The sequence below is a fragment of the Phasianus colchicus genome, chromosome 9 (assembly GCF_987193195.1).
Source record: "Phasianus colchicus chromosome 9, bPhaCol1.hap1.1, whole genome shotgun sequence".
NCBI lineage: Eukaryota > Metazoa > Chordata > Aves > Galliformes > Phasianidae > Phasianus > Phasianus colchicus.
This window is the reverse complement of record NC_143444.1, coordinates 27048265-27066731: the sequence shown is the minus strand read 5'-3', so window position 1 is coordinate 27066731 and position 18467 is coordinate 27048265. Positions and strand designations below refer to the sequence as shown.

The 18467-nt window shown below is 36.5% G+C and overlaps 2 protein-coding genes across 3 annotated transcripts in view; one reads left to right on the top strand and one right to left on the bottom strand.

Moving 5' to 3' along the window:
• Positions 1-280: 280 nt before the first annotated feature.
• Positions 281-18467, top strand: part of TUT4 (terminal uridylyl transferase 4) — a 66940-nt gene continuing 48753 nt past the window's right edge. Inside the window, exons 1-2 of one of the 2 annotated variants that reach the window (XM_090146672.1) lie at positions 281-433; positions 16408-16501. The gene's annotated coding sequence lies outside the window, so the exon portion shown is untranslated. Of the gene's footprint in view, positions 434-16407; positions 16502-17413; positions 17432-18467 lie in introns of those variants that run through there. The other variant, XM_090146673.1, reaches the window with a different exon arrangement.
• Positions 9084-18355, bottom strand: GPX7 (glutathione peroxidase 7). The gene is made up of 3 exons (XM_031602547.2): positions 18087-18355; positions 11950-12211; positions 9084-10153 (listed from the first exon to the last, which is right to left on the bottom strand). Exons 1-3 carry the CDS (start codon positions 18291-18293, stop codon positions 9990-9992), a joined length of 633 nt encoding a protein of 210 aa, XP_031458407.1. The 5' UTR covers positions 18294-18355; the 3' UTR covers positions 9084-9989.

The following is an 18467-nucleotide window of genomic DNA, read 5'->3' as shown; positions in this document are numbered from 1 at the left end:
TGGTCCACAGAAAGAATAAGTCTTCTAGAGAGCAGCAGGTATACACAGCCCCTCCAAAGAGCCAGTCCTCAGCACTGCTGAGGTTGGTCTTTTCAAGCTGGAAAAAAAGGCTAGAGCAAGTAGATGATGGGTGCCCCATCCCAGAAGCCATTTAAGGTCAAGCTAGACCTGATAGAGCTGTAGGAGTCCATATTCACTGCAGGGGAGCTAGACTACATATTCTTCAGCTAGTTGGTTGTTTCTTTTTTTTTTTTTCTTTTTTAGTATGTGATCTCAAGAAAGAAAATGGTCAGATTACTATGAAATTATAGTTGTAATCTAGTCACCTGTGTTGTTCAGATGAACTGAGAATCAGATCAGTTGTTTTATGATTAAATTGAGGATTGATTTATTCAGAACTCATACAGCAAAATGATCTACTGAAGACCAGAAGGTAACCTTTTCAGTTATGTTGATAGTGTTACTACATGTAGTGATTGAATCATGGCTCTTATGGTACTTCATTCACAACTTTTGTGGGATTTGTTTCTGCTAACTGAACTTCTAAAAAAAACAGAAAATCAATTGTGGATTACTATAAGAGGTGTTGCTGGCTAGATCAACTTCAACCCTCACTCTCAGATCTACGTAGAAAGTTATTCCTTAACCATTACCAGTAGGCAGACAGCTGTATAAATTACTTCCAGAAATAATCTTGTGGCAATTTTTGTAATTAAACAAAATTGGTGTGTCATGATAGAGTAACTGGTCCTGATTAGGAGATAGGTATGAAGCTTGGATCTGAATGCAAGTTTCTTCCTTGTCCTCATTCCTTTTCTCTCAGTGAATACATTTAAATCCAGGGGGTGAAATACATGTTTCATTTAGTTCTCTTTCACAAATGTAATGACAAGCAGTAACACTTAATTAATAGACGTAACAAAATTCTGTATGCTAGTTTGAAATATGCCAGATGACTCATACAATTGACAATATGAAATTTCACTATTTTTTCTATTTGTTTTCAAATGTAAGAAATTACACTTAAAAAAAATTACATTCAAATAGAATTTAGAAATGCCAGACTTACAATTGATAACATGATCACACACTATTTCTTAAGAGCTTGACATTGAGGTTCTAAATATTTTATTTTCTCACTCTTTTCTAATGTATGATGAAAAGTTGATCTGCTGAGTGTTTACCACACGTACTGTGAACGCAGTTATTTCAGCTGTGTTTTTGTTCTAATAGTTTTGGGTGCTTCACGGGTATTAATTCATTTTTCTGTGTTCTGTGAGATGAAGGGTTGGGCTATTTATCTATTTTGCAAATACCAAAATATGTCATTACCTACTTGTCTCTCATACCTGAGTCTGGAAGCAGAGATGTCTATTGGAAGTCTCAATTATTTTTCTTCTGATAGGAAAGCTGAGGATACTTACTTGTTATTCATAAAATGTGTGAGACCTTTGAACAGAGAATTACAAAAAGTTCAAAGTATTGCTTCCAATTACTATGATAGCATTTCATGAAAATGCAAAAATACTGATAATAACCCTGGAGGGGGAACTTTTCTGTCTGTACTTGGCTGACATCTGAAATGTATGTCTCCCCTGCATTTAAAAATGGATTTAAAATGGATTTGGATTTTAAAAAATATACTGCAATATTCCATAAGCAATTAGAATAATAGCGTAAGTGTTGGTTCTCATTGTGGATGACAGTGCTTTAAGTTTGTTGGAGAAGTCGTCACGTGGTGTATTCCTTCTTGGTACATGTATTGTATATAACTACAGGAAGATGGGAACGTGGACTTTTCACTCCTGATACTGTTAGTCACAAGCAATGATATGCTTTCTTCTTTTCTTGACAGTTCCATTTTATTTCCTAGCTGCTAAAGCTCTTTTTTTCCCCTTTCTTCTGGTGCTGAAAGATAGTTTGTTTTCCACATTGGGAATGCTACTTAATTTTGCAATGATGTAAAGAGAATCAATTTCCATAGCCCTTGTACCTTTGGCTGACACTAGAAAGCTGTATTCAGTTTCAAATTCCTTTTCACTTCAGCAATGAAGATAAGGAGCATAAGCTGTCAGTTTGAAGGAATGATAAAAAAGAAGTATGTTCTTTTTGGTTTTGTATGTTTTCAAGACACTTTATGGGTCTTTCAAACCAGTTACATTTGTGCAGCCATTATTAACCACAGAATGGATGAGGTGAGAGGAGACCTCTAGAGGTCATCTGGTCCAACCCCCCCCCCCCCGCTCTAGTAGGGCTACCTGGAGCTGGTTGACCACAACGAGGTACAGACAACTTAAGATCTCCAGATGGGAGACTGCACAACCTCTCTGGACAATGTATGTACCTGTTCAGTAAAAAAAGGAAGTATTTCCTGGTGGGCATAAACTAGGACACATGAGGTTCTGTCTGAATATATTGTCTTGTCTTGTCACTGGGTACCACTGAATATAATAATAATATTCAATTAAGTCATGTGATTGTTATCTCTTAATTTTTGTGTCCCTCCTTATCAAAGCACGTGATTACTATGAAGCTGCAATGGGTGGAATTGCTCTGAGTGACAGACTAGACATTTTGAAATACTAGATGTTGTTTTAAATCAGAATTCTTCAGGGGGATTTTCAATAGATAATAGAGTGCTTAGAAATGATGTTTTGAAGTATATAAAAGAAACATAGGGAAAAAATTTACCATAAAATAAAGTCATTTTTACTTGTTGATACTGTCATCTGTAGCAGTTATGGAGCTCAGATATCTGGTATGGAACTTAAGGAAGAACGTGTCTTAGGACAGATTCATGAGAAATTGTTTTGCTTTGATGTTGGTCAACTGAATTTTGGCTACATCAGTGGAATGTTTTTTTTCTAACAGAAGTGGAGGGTGGCACAAAAGTATGGTGAGAGCATTTTTGAGAGCTAAATCAGAATGATTCCACCGAGTGATAGTAGTCTGCTGTGCTAAAATGCAATTACCACTACATTGTTTTCCATCCTGTATGAAGACATAAATTCTTGTTCAAAACATTGCCAACAGAAGCATCATAAACACCTTTTTTATAGTCTTTTGCCCTACTTTTATTAGAGAAAGGAAAAAAATGAATACTGATATGAACAAAAGCACAAAAAAGACAAAATAGGAATGTCTTCAAATTATTACACTTTCCATTGGACCCCTTTTTCTCCTTTGATCTGTTGTGTTTCACCTATGAAATGGCATTTGAAGAATAGACTTTAATAGGCATAATACTTTCATACTTCGTTAATTGAGGCATTGAACTTAAATTAGGTCAGAAAGAGGCATCAGGGGAAGAATTAAAAGAAATGGTCAGAGGTAAAAGACTGGAAAAGCATTGAACTTTTATCTTCACAGGTAGAATTGACAGAGAACCCAACCAGAGCAGATTAAGTAATCAAAAGGAGAGGTATTTCCAGGCTGATGTGGGAATTCACAAGCTTATTTCTAACAAATGGATGATTATACATCCACTTTTATACTTGCAGTAATTACTGCTTTTTTGTTATTATTATTTTTAATATAAATTAATTACTTGCTCTTTAGTAGTGACTGATAACAAAAGAATGTCTCTGCTCTCTCATCTTCCTTAAGTACTGAAATAATTTTCTCAGAACTTTCTATCTGCAGACGCAATTATACCTTTTTGTTGCAAACAGTTTCACATCTGAAACTGTGGAAAGATTCATCCATATCAGCTGGCCATCCATAAATAAAAAAAAAATCTATATTATAAGAATTATAGTGTTACATGTTTATGGCATGGATTATTCATATTACAATAATTTTTAAGTGAGTTCTCTGAAATATTTTTGTTTTCTAGAACTATATGAACTTTTGGTCCCGGGTTTCTTAATCTCATTTTTGACAAACTACATCTCCCATGCGTGCAGTTAACAACTACAATTGGTGTCTTGCAATTTCCAGTATTCAATAAGATTAAATGATTCATACAATTCAGTGGTTTGATCTTGCAATTTTACTCAATGATTTATTCCTGCTCACTTCAGCACAGCTATTTGCTGAATAGATTGGCCATCTCTAAGGTTAGCAGGAGTTTTTTTTTAAAGAAAATTTTGTTATGAGAAATGAGCAGTTCTTTTATAACCAAGCTGTTCCCCAGTCTGAAATATGTGGGGAAAAATATCTGTTCTGACAAAATTCACCATATCTACTTTTAAGTTTTAAAGTCATCAAAGCTCTCTTTATTGGCATCTAGATTCTATTTCTTGAAATAATTTTTTCTCTTACATTATCTGTATATTTTTAAACACTTGAATATTTGAACATCAACTTTGAAACATTTCTCATTGATTTTATCCAAGCAAAAATTTTCACCTTTACCAAATTGATTGTTTGGGGGTTACTTCTGCTTCAGAACTCAAGATATGCATATTCTGTTCTCATCTGAAAGAGGAGACTTCAAATTTAAAATGCTTATATGACAGGAAAACATTTTACTGTGTATCTCTACTGCCTAGTGGTGCGCCTTTGAGAGAACAGTATACTAGCACTAATAAAATAACTAATGTTTTCAGTATAGAAAAAGTAAAATAAATAAATAAATCTGAGTGGTTTTACTCTACTAAAAGGTTAGAAAAACTGATTTGTAATATAGGCACTTTAATTATGAGAATAATTTGACTCTTCTGCCCTTTTTTAGAAGATGGAGAAACAATTTGTGGATTATGGACATTTTCCTCTACAGCTTTTCTTCATTTATCACTGTTGGATTTATGTGTTTACTCGATAAAAATACAGTGATACAATTCAGATGAACACAATTATGATGAAACAGCTGTACTTTTAGAGAAAGGGGAAAAAAGACATAGGACTATTTTATCTAATCTAGTAATAGCTTTCTCACTGTCTTTAATTTAAGAAAACTAAAACTGCAGCTCCATTAAGGTAATATTTCTCTAATTTCTGTCTGTTGTATTCCATTTATATAGCAGATCTTACAGAAGTTAATTCTCTTTAAAATTGTACTTTCCTATCACTATAGAACATTTTTTACTATTCTATTTCCATCAATTTGTGCTTAGGAAAGAATCTGACCCTGGTTCTGTTGATGCTGCTATTTCTGAACAGGGAGAAAAGAATCTGTGTAGGCAGCTTCATCTCAGAACTCTCATGCTATCCCTACCTTTCAGAATACAAGTCTGCTTACTTAAAATACAATAATCCTGAACTGCTTTCATTTTCTGGCATTAGTTTAGAAGTTCTTCTTGTCAAACACGGTATCTTGCAGTGCTCTGAGATAAAACAGCATGCCTTTCCTCCTAGGTCTGTAGATTGACAGTTTTGGTCAGGTTTTCTAGGCTAAGAAAAGAAAGTTACTTGGTGCTAGCTTCAGCTCGTGGGTAGCCATTATCACCAGGCAGGTCCCCACTGTTGCCTCTACCTTTCTGCTGCAAAGCTGGCATAAATGATGTAAAAGATGAAAAGTGGAGTTGAATTTTGTCATTTCTGATCCTACGCTATAGGCAGTACCATGTTTGTGAGCTGGCTAGATGGATGAGTCAGCTATGTGGTATTAGTTCACATTGACTCCACTGAATGGTAAACTTTAAGATGCAGTTCAAGGATTTCCTTCTACTCCGCATGTGTCTCTGCTGTTTAGCTTTAATGTGGTTCAGAATTAGTTTTTAGATGTCTGTGTTTTTAGTGCCCCTTCCATCAGTGTGTTTGCAAACTCTTTCCTGTTTTGCAATGATGTTTTTACTCCAGAGTCAATTAATACTGTGTCACAGAGAACACCTGATTTGTCTGCTAACTCAACTCCTTCTATGAATGAGTTGGAGATAAGCTTGTTAAGTTTCATTTGGCTCTATGAATAGCTGCAGTATACATTTACATGCATATTTGGTTGTGTATGGGAATTGTTGAGTCACAGCCTGAACCCCTGATTGAACACCTGGGGAATGGACCCGGTCAGGCTTGGAAGTACAGGTGAAGACAATTCAGCAGTGAGACCAGAAGGGCTGGAGCCTGGCTGCACCTCTCTTAGACCTCATTTAAGGGCTGAATGCCACTGTGGAAGGATCTCTGGTGGAGAGTTTTTCTTCCAAACCTGCAATCTTGTGATACAGGTGAGCAATCTTCTTCCCTTCCCTTATAGCACCTTTCTATTGTGCTAGTCCTTCTGACAATTCCCCTCTGGTGAAACACTTTTTTCCTATTGTACCGATTTGTCCAATTGCCATAGGTTGATTCAAGAATTAAAGATAAAATAAAATTTGGTTTTGCTTAATCATATGGCTTTCTAGTCTTTGAAAAGTACTATGTTCAGCTAGTTATTGAACTGGATGTTAATTTGTTTATAACAATGAACTTGGTACCATTCAAGAGAGATAAATTGTTTGGTTTGCTAATGGTATTTCAGACAAGAATAACTTGAGTGAAACATCACTAGTGTATAACAAAAATACCAGAGGTAGATACAAGGGTAAGTAGACTGTTTAGCGTTGATCTCATAATAATGCTCTGTTCCATTGTTTTATTTCAGTGTAATATATTCCATTTCAGAACTGTTTGAAATATATGTAGGCCTGATTTTTCCATGCTTTGTGAGACAAAATTCTGGGACTTTGAAATGGTCTTGTCTGATTTTAATATCATACTTAAGCCTTTAAGTGACTTCTTTCTTCTCTGGCATGCCCTAGGGGATACATGACTGAGCACACTCATGTGTCTAGGTGGTTAGTTTAACATTTAAACTGGCTTGCAAAGTTTACACCTTCAGATTTGCAAGCTGGAGGAGATCAAGTCTTAAGTGATCAACATAATCACACTCTATGCATAAATGCTCATCTGTTAAGGTAAACTCCTATTTTCCCTGTAAAGCAGATAGGCTGCAAAGCAGCTAGTCTCATGCTATAAATTCAGTGCTGTTTTACAGTTTTCAGGACCTGCTGGGGGGAAAAAGTAATTTCAGATCTCTGCATGATGAAAAGTAGTTTCAACACGCCAGCACAATTTTGTTTGCAATTTTTTTTTGGAACAGGTAGTCATGAAGAACTAGATGTAAACTAATCTGCAGCCAAGAATATTTACTTTTCCTCTGTAACTTTCATTAAAAGACCAAAACACTTGTTCTGCAGGCTAGAATTCCGATGTGACAAAAGGTGGAATATAAACCACATGCTCAATCATAAAAATGTTTCTGTAAACTTCAGAGAGAGTATTCATGTGCTTAAAGCCATGTACCTGTTCACATTTCAAAGCCTGCATTTGTAATACTAAATTCTCTTTAAATTGGCAATTTGTTAAGAACAGCACCAACCCCATATTATTCATAACACTCAGGTGTCTGCTCAGACTTCACACTGCAGAACTTCTTAGCTCCTACCAAAATAATAACATTAACAATTACAGCCTCACTGTTTTTTGACAGCAATCCTTTGAAAATCTTGTCAGCAAAAATTATTTTTACCTCAGTAAAAACACAATGTACAGGTCCCCTGCTCTTAACCGTAGGATGCTTTAATAAGAATCTAGTCCTGTCCAATTGCAGTATTATTGATGAGTGAAAGCTTTTTTTTTTTCCTTGCTTTGTAATGACTTTAAAGCAGCCCAGAGATTATTTGTCCATGTAGAATGAACTCTTTTCAACTGGACATTGACATGACATCTTTTTAGACTTTCAGTATTTATCTAATAGGGAATGCAAGACCACATTTATGTAAATCCAGATTTCTGTTTGAAGTTAGACATCCTAAATTGAAGTAAAGAGAGCTTAAAATGTCTTGCAAAACATGACCTGGGCTCATCAGATCTTCAGCTAATAGAAACATCTTTTCTATGGAAAATACCCTTGGCTCTCTCTTTCTGCTAACAGCAAGTTAGATTACTATATTGGCATCAGTGGACAGAAAGGATAAATAACTATAGTCATAAAAGAGCTCCTTTCCTAGTAGTTGGGTTCTTTGTTCCAGCACATGCTGGCCTAGTCTGATTCTGCTTTCTTTGTCACTTTACTTTGTAACAGCTGTCCTGAGTGATTGATGTAAGCATAGACCAAAGGACTGAATGGATGGTAGCATCCACTTTTCTCTCCATCAGAGGAAAATATAGACATGTTCACTGCCACTTGCACCAATTTCTTGTACTCTGAAGCTATGCTCCAAGAGAGAATTAGCTGATATAGCTTGGAGTATGCTCATTAGTTTCAATATAACAGAACATTTCCATCCTCTGTTTATTCCAAAGAGTCTTTGATTGCAAACTGTCTCTTCATTTCCTTCCCATTTCTTCCTTTTTACCTGATCTCCTTTTTTTTTTTTTTTTTTTTTTGCTTTTATACTTCTCTTACTACTTCCTTTTATTTTCTACCACCCCCAACTAAAAATTAAAAAAAACCCTCCAACACCTAGCCCTTGCTTTCTTTCAGGGAAATTCAGCTTGCTTTATACAGAACAATCTCTGCCCCTCAGAGCCATTCTTCAAGCCCCAGAACATCTCCAGCTCTTTACTTCCTTAAGCCAGACTATGTAATGTGTCCAAGACCTCAGAAGTGAGCAGCTGTTAAAGCATGGGATCTGTAATGGACTCTAAGATCAATTCCTTTATTTCCAATAGTTATTCAGTACTACTCTTTCCCTTTTTTTTCTGCAAGCCAGTGCATCCATAATGCTTGCCTTTGATTTCAGCTGAAGACTGTTTAGATGCTGAAGAGCTATTCCAGCTCATCACTGCCATTATAAGTTCATACTGTGGCCAGAGCAATTAAGGCTTATTTATGTGCTCAAACCCTGACAACTGCATGGACAAATACTGTTTTTGCTATTTTAAAAAGCATTACAATGCACCAAAAAAGCTTTCACTTGTCCAATGGCAGTGTTATTGACAAGACTGGCTTCTTCCTGGGTTTAAAAGCAAAGGACCTGTACATCGTGTTTTTATTGATAAAAAGAGTTCTTGCAGACAAATCTTCAGTGGATTTCTGTCAAAGAACAATGGGGCTGTTATTGTTATTATTTTAGTATACACTAATAACCTCTGCAGTGTGAAGTTTGAATAGGTGCCTGAGTGGTACCTTTGAAACAAGGGTACAACTAAACAATTGCAACATTAAATAATGTAGCATTATGCAACAGTCAAATGTTTGAAAAAATGTGCTCCATAGGAAAACATTAATTCTCTAATGTTTTGCTGCATGTACAATCAGATGGTGTTATAAATTGAAAAATAAACTTAGAATCAATTCTAGGAGGTGAGAGTAAGTCTTCTAAGCCCCACTGCTGCTAAAAGAAAGCAACAGCCATTCCAGATAGCCATCAGAACATCTGAAGGATGAGAGCCTATTTGTTATTTGATAATCCTTATTGGATGAAAAAATGGAGAGAGATTATAGCTTTCAGAGTTCTTACAGAGACTTTGTATTCTGTTTATTTAAGTTTTATGGATATGTTTTTCCTCAGGCCCTTAACAACTGACTTTCCAGGTAGATGAAATTAAATGTTTGACCTTCATAACTAGAAAAACATACAATGAAGTTGGTTTTGACTGGACATATGTTTTTGCCCTCTTCCTAGTACATGCCTTAAATCAATCACAGTTTTTATTCTTTACTTTTTCATTTAGATTGTAATCAAAATATGACAACAGAATTTTACATGTCAGAAATATCCCAACTGGGAAATTCTTGTTACTCTGAGCCTCTTTGCTAGAGGTACATTAACTGGCTTTCTGTAGTGCTACAAACCAACAGTAATTTGAATTGGGAATTGAAAAGTTGCTGATGCAACCTTCTTTCTTGGAAGGGCCAAATAGAATATATTTCGGGATAGCAAAAATTAAATTAAAAAGTAATTAAAACTTAAATTTATCTGTTTTCTGCATTCTGAAGGTGGTGAATATCAATTCCACTGGTCATGTTTTCCCTTCTGCATATTCTCTCTTTTGGAATGTGAGAAGACAGAGCCCATTCCTAATTCTCAATAAAGATGTAATCGACCTGCTACGATTTCTGAAAGTCATAATTCATCTTTTTTCTTCAGGATGATTTTCCTCACAAGTTCTGTAACATGAGGTCTTATTTCTTCAACAGAGACAGTAGAGTCCCAGGCCTTTACTACTTTTCCATTGGGGTCTACCAAGTATTTCCAGAAGTTCCAGGTTGGTTCTTCTCCTGTAGAATCTACAGGGAGGGGGAGAAAAAAGGAAAAATGAAGGAAAGTCATGTTAACCAGTTCTTCAGTTCTTATTTGTACCAATCTGATGATTATCAAAAAAAGAAGGAATGTCAAATCTAGAGGGTGTTCAGAGTGGATGTTAAGATGAGCTGTCTGACAAGGTGATTTAACTAGACATTAGTCCCCTGGAGAATGATGGAAGCACAGTCAAGCTTGAGACAGACAGAAGAAAGGACTGTAGTCATAAGAGACGTGTATGTACTCTACAGATGATTTGAAGCAGTTGAACACTGATAAGGAAATGGAATTTGGGATATAAAAAAACCTAACTGCACTGGGAATGACAATTTGTTTACTTATCCAGAATTTTTCCTCCATGAACACCTGGTATCATACACTTCAGAAGAATGTTTCAAGAAATGCTATGTGAAGAAGTAACAAGGTAAGTTATTCTACGAGGTTTCCTCCTAATTCTCATATACTACTCTCTCTCTCCAGGACTACGTATTCATTTCACTACAGTGGTATTTTTAGCCTTTACTATCTTTTACATAGCTAACAAAATGTTCAGGATTTTGAGTAAGACGAGGAGTCTCATTACACTAATGGCACAAGTACAGACCCTACAGACAAATTAGCATCTTTTTTCACTGATTATACAATAGACAAAATCTCATGGGATCCAAATATATTTCAGAGTATTCTCAGAATACAGACAGACCTACATAGTTGATTGGTTGTTAAGCTGCAGTAAATATACTGTCTCCAGCAGCTTCCCTTTGTGGGCAAACAAGGAAGGAAGAGGTATGCAAGTTTCATGTGCCATGTCCGTGGTGACAACCTCAAAAGGGAAAAACAGAAATGGAAGAGCATGAAGAGAATTAAAGGGGATTTTGATTAGCAGAAAGATCCACCTGGGGGGAGGATTGCTTTAGGTAGCCAAAAATAATAGTGGAACTCCTTTAAGTAATGTGTGGGTGAACATTATGGTGTTGGAGAGAATAAGAAGTGGCATGGTTCTTGCAGAGTGCAGCTTGTGATACCATGTCATCTTGGTCTTTATTATAGATAATTCCTGGCAGATATTTCTTTTGCATTAGATAAAGGCTGTCATTTAAGTCTGGCATTTAAATGGTATTTTAGAGTGTTCATTCAGTGAATGAAAAAGCGTCTTGATAGGGAATATTCTGCTTTACCATGTATTTTTGTTAGCTGTCTGCTGAGAATGAACAAAACCTCTTCAAGTAGCATTTAGCTATAATGCAGATCAAAACTGGAAAAACAGTACAGTATGGCTATTGCAATGTTTGGTAAGGAATGAGGAAGGAAGTATTCAAGATTAACTCTTAGTGTCCGGTTTCACTTTTGGTGAAGAAGTAAATCGTGTAGGCACTTTGTTTCCTCTTATTCTAAAGATCATTAGATGAATCTTTAAATCCAACCTGCAGCAGTCGTATCGCAGGAGAACCACCTACAAGATTACAAAGTGGAAAAAAATGAAGATCAGGTGTTGTATGCGTGTAGGAGAATATTTCAAGGCAGAAGTGACTAGCTCTTACTGGACATTTGTTCTTGTAGAGTTCTTCATCCCTTGGAATATTTTTTTAAAGGCTAGACAAGCCTGTTGTAGCGACATAGAAGTCCTGCCTTGTGCAGGAGAATGGGTCAATGACTTAACTTCTGAAAATTCTGTGCTGTGGTCCTGTGTGCACAGTCATAGGCACTCTTTTTAATCAGACAGTATCCTGTGTCAGGAATTCTACCCTGGAGAAAAAACCCATTACTGTTCCAGATTACTCACCAATTAAGTACTTGAAGGCAGGAATTGCACCAGCTCCACTGACTGCAACTTTGCTGAACATAGGAAAGGAGGCACCGTAAGTCTTTCGTGCAAAACTCTCTATTTCTTTGTTGGTGTCTGGTTCTTGCTGCCCAAACTGATTGCATGGGAATGCCAGCACATTGAAATGATATGGGCCAAGGTCTTTCTGTAACTGTTGCAAGGCCTTGTAGTGACTATCTGTAAACCCACATTCGCTTGCAACGTTGACAACTAATGACACCTGAAGAAGAGGATGAGAGAGATTAAAAAATGCTGCACATGTCAGTTTTCCAACAGTAGGCTGGGATGCAGCTCAGTTTCAAAAAATGACATTTTCTGCAGAACTGAGACTGCTCATGTTTGAAATTGCATTAAGTTTTGTTCACTACAGAAAGATTAAAAATATGTATTTCTTCTATGAATTACCATTGGGAAACTGTGAAGACAATCAAACTAGTAAATTATCTTAATTCCCAGTTATGGAGAGCCTACCCTATGGAGAGCTTCTCTGTTTTGCATTTTGGATAGTTTCTAAGCGTTCTTAAGAAGTGACCATTCAGCTGAGCAATACTCAGTTGCCTGAAAGAAATCTGCACATTAATGGTTGTTTTTGATTGTCCATTTATGTTGTACAGCATCTGTTGTGCAACATCTTTTCTTGTAAAGAATTTAGTACTCAGAACTGGCTGATCCATTTATCACTGCCAGTGTAGATGTGCTGGCAATGATAAATGGATGCACACAATTTCTAGATTGTCTACTCATAACAGAATGGCAACATACAAAATATGAAGGTTTACTGCCCCAATTACAGATCTAAAGTAGTGAAGAATGTGCCCGTTTTAAAGTCTTCTTGAGAGTAGAATAAAGCTGAATATTGCAGACCTTTTAGATACAGCATGATTTTATTAATAAAAGTAGTATTATGCAGCTTATGGTGAGGTTTCTTTGCATATAACTACATTATATTCTTTTTTCAAACCATTCTTTAAGAGTAACAAGCCAGTGCATCTAGTGTACACTGAATCCAGTGGGTTTCTACAGATTATACATCAGTCCAGAAGTTGGTGCTTCATTTTAAATTGCAAAGAAAAAACTCAAATTCAGTCATTATCACCAGTATATTCCCCAGTATATATTCCCAGAATAGCTACAATGACAGCAGCTATTCATATCGATCTTTCTGCAATAGCTAGGAATAGTTGGCTTCATTATTGTCAGTGTGAGACAACGATGCTGAAAGGCCCAGTGCAGCAAGAGGGAAACCTGACGCCTGGACATATTAATTGGCCTGATCAAAGTTACACAGCAAATACACAGCAAAAAAGTAAAAAAAAAATCCTAACACCCTCCATACTGATGTCTGTGACTGCTGCCTTTGCTCAGTGCAAACTCTGGATTCTAATGTTACCATATGATTCTATGCAAAATAAGATTATGTAGGAAATATGAATAGAGTACATAATATATATGAAAAATACAGGACTAAGAATAACATTAAGTCTCAAATCCAAACTCTCAGATAAAAGCTCATAATCTGGGTAAGGTATGGAGTAATAGGGTGAAGTTCCTGTAGGTGCAGGAAGCAGTAAAGAGAAAGCTCAGGTGAAGTTGGTGTTTATAATTTATGTTAAATATTAACACATTGTGCATTTTGTGCCTTGTATAGGTATGTGACTATATTTTAAGTGTTTTCTGAGCAGCCCTATTTGTTTTCCCTGGCAAGCAGAAAGGTAACTTCTAAAGCAGAAGCTGATGTAATCTTTGTATTGTGCCAAATACAGTCTAAGCAATCCCTATAAACTTGCATATGAAATATTATCTGGAGCCATCTAGCTAACTTCCAAAGCACCAGTCATTCAAACTACATTTAGGATCTCTACTTGAAATTTTAAATACGTGCTGTATAATTAGGGTTTAGGATTCTCTCCTCTGTTTTCCATTCCCTCTCCTCCCCTATCCTTTTTTGTTTTTATGAGAAGACAAAATGATTCTATGATGCATCCTTGTCACAAACTGTTAGCATCACAAATTAAACTTGTATTCTGAATAGAATGATTATTTAAAAGCCTTTATCAAGCTATCTCATAAGCATCTGTCTGGTACTGCAAGTGATAAAATGTGGTAATTCGTATTTTATTTACTTTTAATAAATAATAGCTTTTCTTCTTGTCCTCATAAGAGATTGTACTTCGACAACTATTAATGATTGAAATTAAGCTCAGTACTCCCTTTGACTTTTCTCCCACCTTAGGCTCTGAGAGTGCAAGTCAACCACACCACCTAGTGTGCAATGCCAACAATTCAACCTGAACTTTTCAAAACCAATTTAATCTGAATTCTATATAAACTGTTGTCTTTTAATACCTTAGAAAACCTATGCGTTCTAGTACTGAACTCATCTACTCAACACTGCAAATTCAGTTCTTGTTTTACTTGATGTTTACACAGTGTATGTGTATCCTAGAGATTTAAGAATCTGTCACCTTTAAAGTAAGTCTTCATCGATCTTTTATCAGAAATGATAGATGCTCATGTTCTTAACTGTCCCCATCTGGCTGATGAAAAGATCAGCTACAAATGCCAGATTAAACTGACTCAATTGTTACCTTCATGGATTAAAATAGTAGTTATTATAGCAATTATTTGTACAGTAATTAAGTATCAATATCCTGTATTTATACACATTCAATAATACTACATTCTCAGACTGCAGAGAGCGATGATACAAGGTGCCTAGCATTGCTTTCCACAATAAAATAATGCTGTACATCGTAGCAGTGCCTAGTGCTTTAGAAGATTATAGTTCCTTTGCTTCAGAATTCCCAAAAAACTGTCCTAGCAGTGCTATATTACACCCCAGCACACTGTACATATTGTGTGGTAGGCAGGAAGGCAGACAGGTTGATAGTTTATCTAGATGAGTATAAACACAGCAGGGTTGTGAGATTCCTGACTCCCAGACAGATATATTTTGGGAAAGAATAGTGCTTTATACTTAGAGCATATCTGATAGAGATAAGATAAGATATAAACTTGGATTTAGACAGGTGTTCTGGTAAAACAAATCTTATCTGCATCCTATTGATTCTTTTCAACCAATCATCGCTACTCATGTTTAAAGTAGATGGATCAACATCAGTATGGTAGCCTGGATAAAGCAGGTCACCTCATGAAATGAAGTAAAACAGCCAGCTTTTTGATCTACTGCACTTGTGGTATTTTTTTTCAGTTTTAGTATTCTTCTCCTTCTCTGCTTTCAGGTAGATTTAGTACCAGATTACATTTGTAGCACACGTATAAACTTCTAGCATTCTGGAAATGGTATTTCTTATACCCCCACAAGAAGAAAGATCTTCCTTATTTCTTTTTAATATTTTTATTAAAGTGGAGGACAGGTTATATCTGTGCATACTTACATCAGGAAAAAAGGGTATTTCAGAATTGTAAGTAGTGCTTTTCTTATTTACTATATGAAAAATGGTAATTCTGATTTGTATCAAGATGCACTTGAATGGAACGGAAGTTGAATTAATATCTATTAGTCTTGCTTTTTTCTTAGTAAGAACAATTATCCCTATGATCTGAATACATAATAATTTAAATTAATAATGAGTTATTGAAGAACCTGTGAGTCATGAATTGCACTGTTTATTTCTACTCAGCATGGCTCTTGTGCTTTTAGGATTTACAGGCTTCTTTTGTCTCCTCTGGAAACCTGATTTTTTTCAATTCTTGATGAGTGTATGATCAAAGAATATTAAGATGCTATAATTATGAAATAAACAAGAGAGTTAGGTAAAGCAGGTTATAATAACACAAGGAGAATAGATAGGATGCTTACCTGTATCCTGGGCTCACTTATGAAACTCCAGCAGAGTGGATCTCCAGAAGAGATCCTTCCCTACTGGTAGTTAGTCTTATATAGGTCTAGGAGAGGTGGAGCCAGACTCCACCCCTTCTGGCAGCACAGGTGAATTGCCTTCACCTGTGCTCCTGTGGCACATTAATTAATTAATTAGCTGAATGACTGAGCTGAAGAAATGTTTCCTCTACATCTGCCAGAAAGCTTAATGCTGTTAAAAGCTGGTTCAGCAATTAGCAGACTTGTTCCAAGGGCTAACTAGTGCCACATTCACTTTAAATCACCAGCAGCACATACATAGCACTGATACGTTACTTGTGTTCTTTTAATTGCTTCAAAATATTATGATAAACCTGCATCTTGACATTACTTATCTAGATTTAAGAAGGTTTATTATAAGAAATGAATGTTTAATTAACCTCTGTTTCCTTGATACTGAACTCTGATGACAATGGCAGAAAGTGCAATGGCTTATTATAAAGTAGTTTAAAATTCTGCATATGCATTCACAAAGAGCAGCTGGAGTGAATGTTGATTGCATCTCTGAATGCAAATCCTTTTGCTCCGTATAGAAGCTGATCATCACCTGTTTTAGAATACATTCTTCCATATGGCTTAGCAGAGATCAAGGAGGAACATCCACTGATGGCGTTAACCTTTTCCAAGGTATGGCTCTAGATCTCTCCCTTAGGAAACTAGTTACTCCTTGAGGATGGTGTGCTGTCATAGCACCAGTGGAGATAGAGATGCATGCTCCTAATCCTAATGCAGTCATGAGATACTAGAGCAGGCTCAGCAACTTGTTAGGTTGGGGGCAAACAGCCACAGAACTCTGCAGGGTGGCTGAAAAGAGTGCCTCCAATTTCACCCCTGTACTCCTTTCTATGTGGTTTCTGGCTCTGAAGTAAAGCTACAGGTGGTATTTGCTTATTCAGATAGATTTGTAGATGATGTGTAGAAAAACATGCCCTTGTGACAGGTTTTATTGACAGAGACTTTGGAAGGAACTCTTTAAAAATAAAGCAAATATTGCATAGATTGCATGTTGGTTTTTTTTTTCAAGATAGATATTTGAGTCTGTATTTGACCAGTTCTGGTCTGTCTTCTAACCAAATTGTGAATGGAGGAGGACTTTGACCAGACAAAGTTTAATGCCTCTTATTTGGTTTAAATCCACCAGAATTTCTCTTTACTCAGCTGTTCAGGAAAATATATCCCTCCTTCTACGGGCCCTCTCTTCCTGCAAATGTTTTAGTGACTCACCACTGTGGACCAGTGGGCTCAATAACCTGAGTGAAGTAACTGAGGAGGGTGAAAAGGATGGTGGAAACACAAAGCTGAAGCTAAGAGTGAAAGTGAAACCAGTGCCTGCCTTTTTTGGTAGCATCACATAAGATGCACCTCTTGAGTGCTAAGGGTGGAGGTTGTGGGCTTTACGTTGTTTTATTTTCTCTAATGTCTAAATCTATCTGCAAGAACTTTATGCCCCTTTTCTTATTCTAACCTCTCTTCACTACTTACAGGGACTAAGTATCTTAGATTGTCAAATTGCTGAAAAACAATCAGATTACATTCAGGGCAATTGTTTTTAAACTGGTAAGCTCTGTCTAGAACTCCTTAAAGTAACATTTAAATGACATTTAAAGACATAAAAAATGTTTTCTTGCTCATCTTGTTATACTAAAATCAACAAGTAGAATGTAGCGTGATGCACTACACTTTCACAATGCACTTACACAAATAACTGTCAATAAACCATTCATCTTTTACCTCTGTATTACTAATTATGGTGAAATTTGTTAACTCCATTAACCACTGATTATTATATATATATTTTTTTGATGCAGAACTTTAAAAGGAATGAAATCCAGGAAAAAAAAAAAAAAATTAAAACTCATGCAGTTAAAAGGCAGAAATAAGTTCCAAATGTAATATGTACAAAGGTAACGTGCTTTAAGTTTAATAGCTGCCATCCAGTGCAATTCATCCTGCTGCACAAAGGACAGGCGCACAGGCAGTCCCTGCCTGCCACGTATACAGGGAGCAGCCTGCAGAAGGAACGCTGTGACACACGGAGGTGAAACCTGCAAACGCTTTATTTAAAGAGTGCAAAGACCTACGGAGCAATATCAAAGCAAGCACAGGCAACGCTCCAGATCAGTTCAAGAGTCGCAAATGCAAATCTATCTGCATGCATCCAATCTCTCCACCCCCCTTGGTTTCCAGAGACATGCGAGGAGCGTGCACTTACCGAGCCCCTGTATTTCTCCAGAGATACTAGTTTGCCCCTGATATTTACAACTTTAAAAGTGTAAAAATCAGTCTCTTTCTGCTGAGTGGCGGAAAATGCTAAGAGCAGGAGTGCTGTAATTGCAAGGAGCATGGCTAGAGGAATGAGAAAAACTTTAGGGAAGGAAGAGGAAGGCTTGTGCTCCACACTGCCCTCAGGATCTAGCATGCTGCACAACCGAGCTGCAGACACTTGCCACAAAAGCAAAGCCCTGCCGGAAAGAAGAGACTGCTGCAAACGAAACTTTTGCAACAGTCTGGATCTTGCATAGAGCACAGAATCATAAAATCCTTAAGGTTGGAAAGCACCACTAGGATCATCTAATTCAACCATAATTTAGCA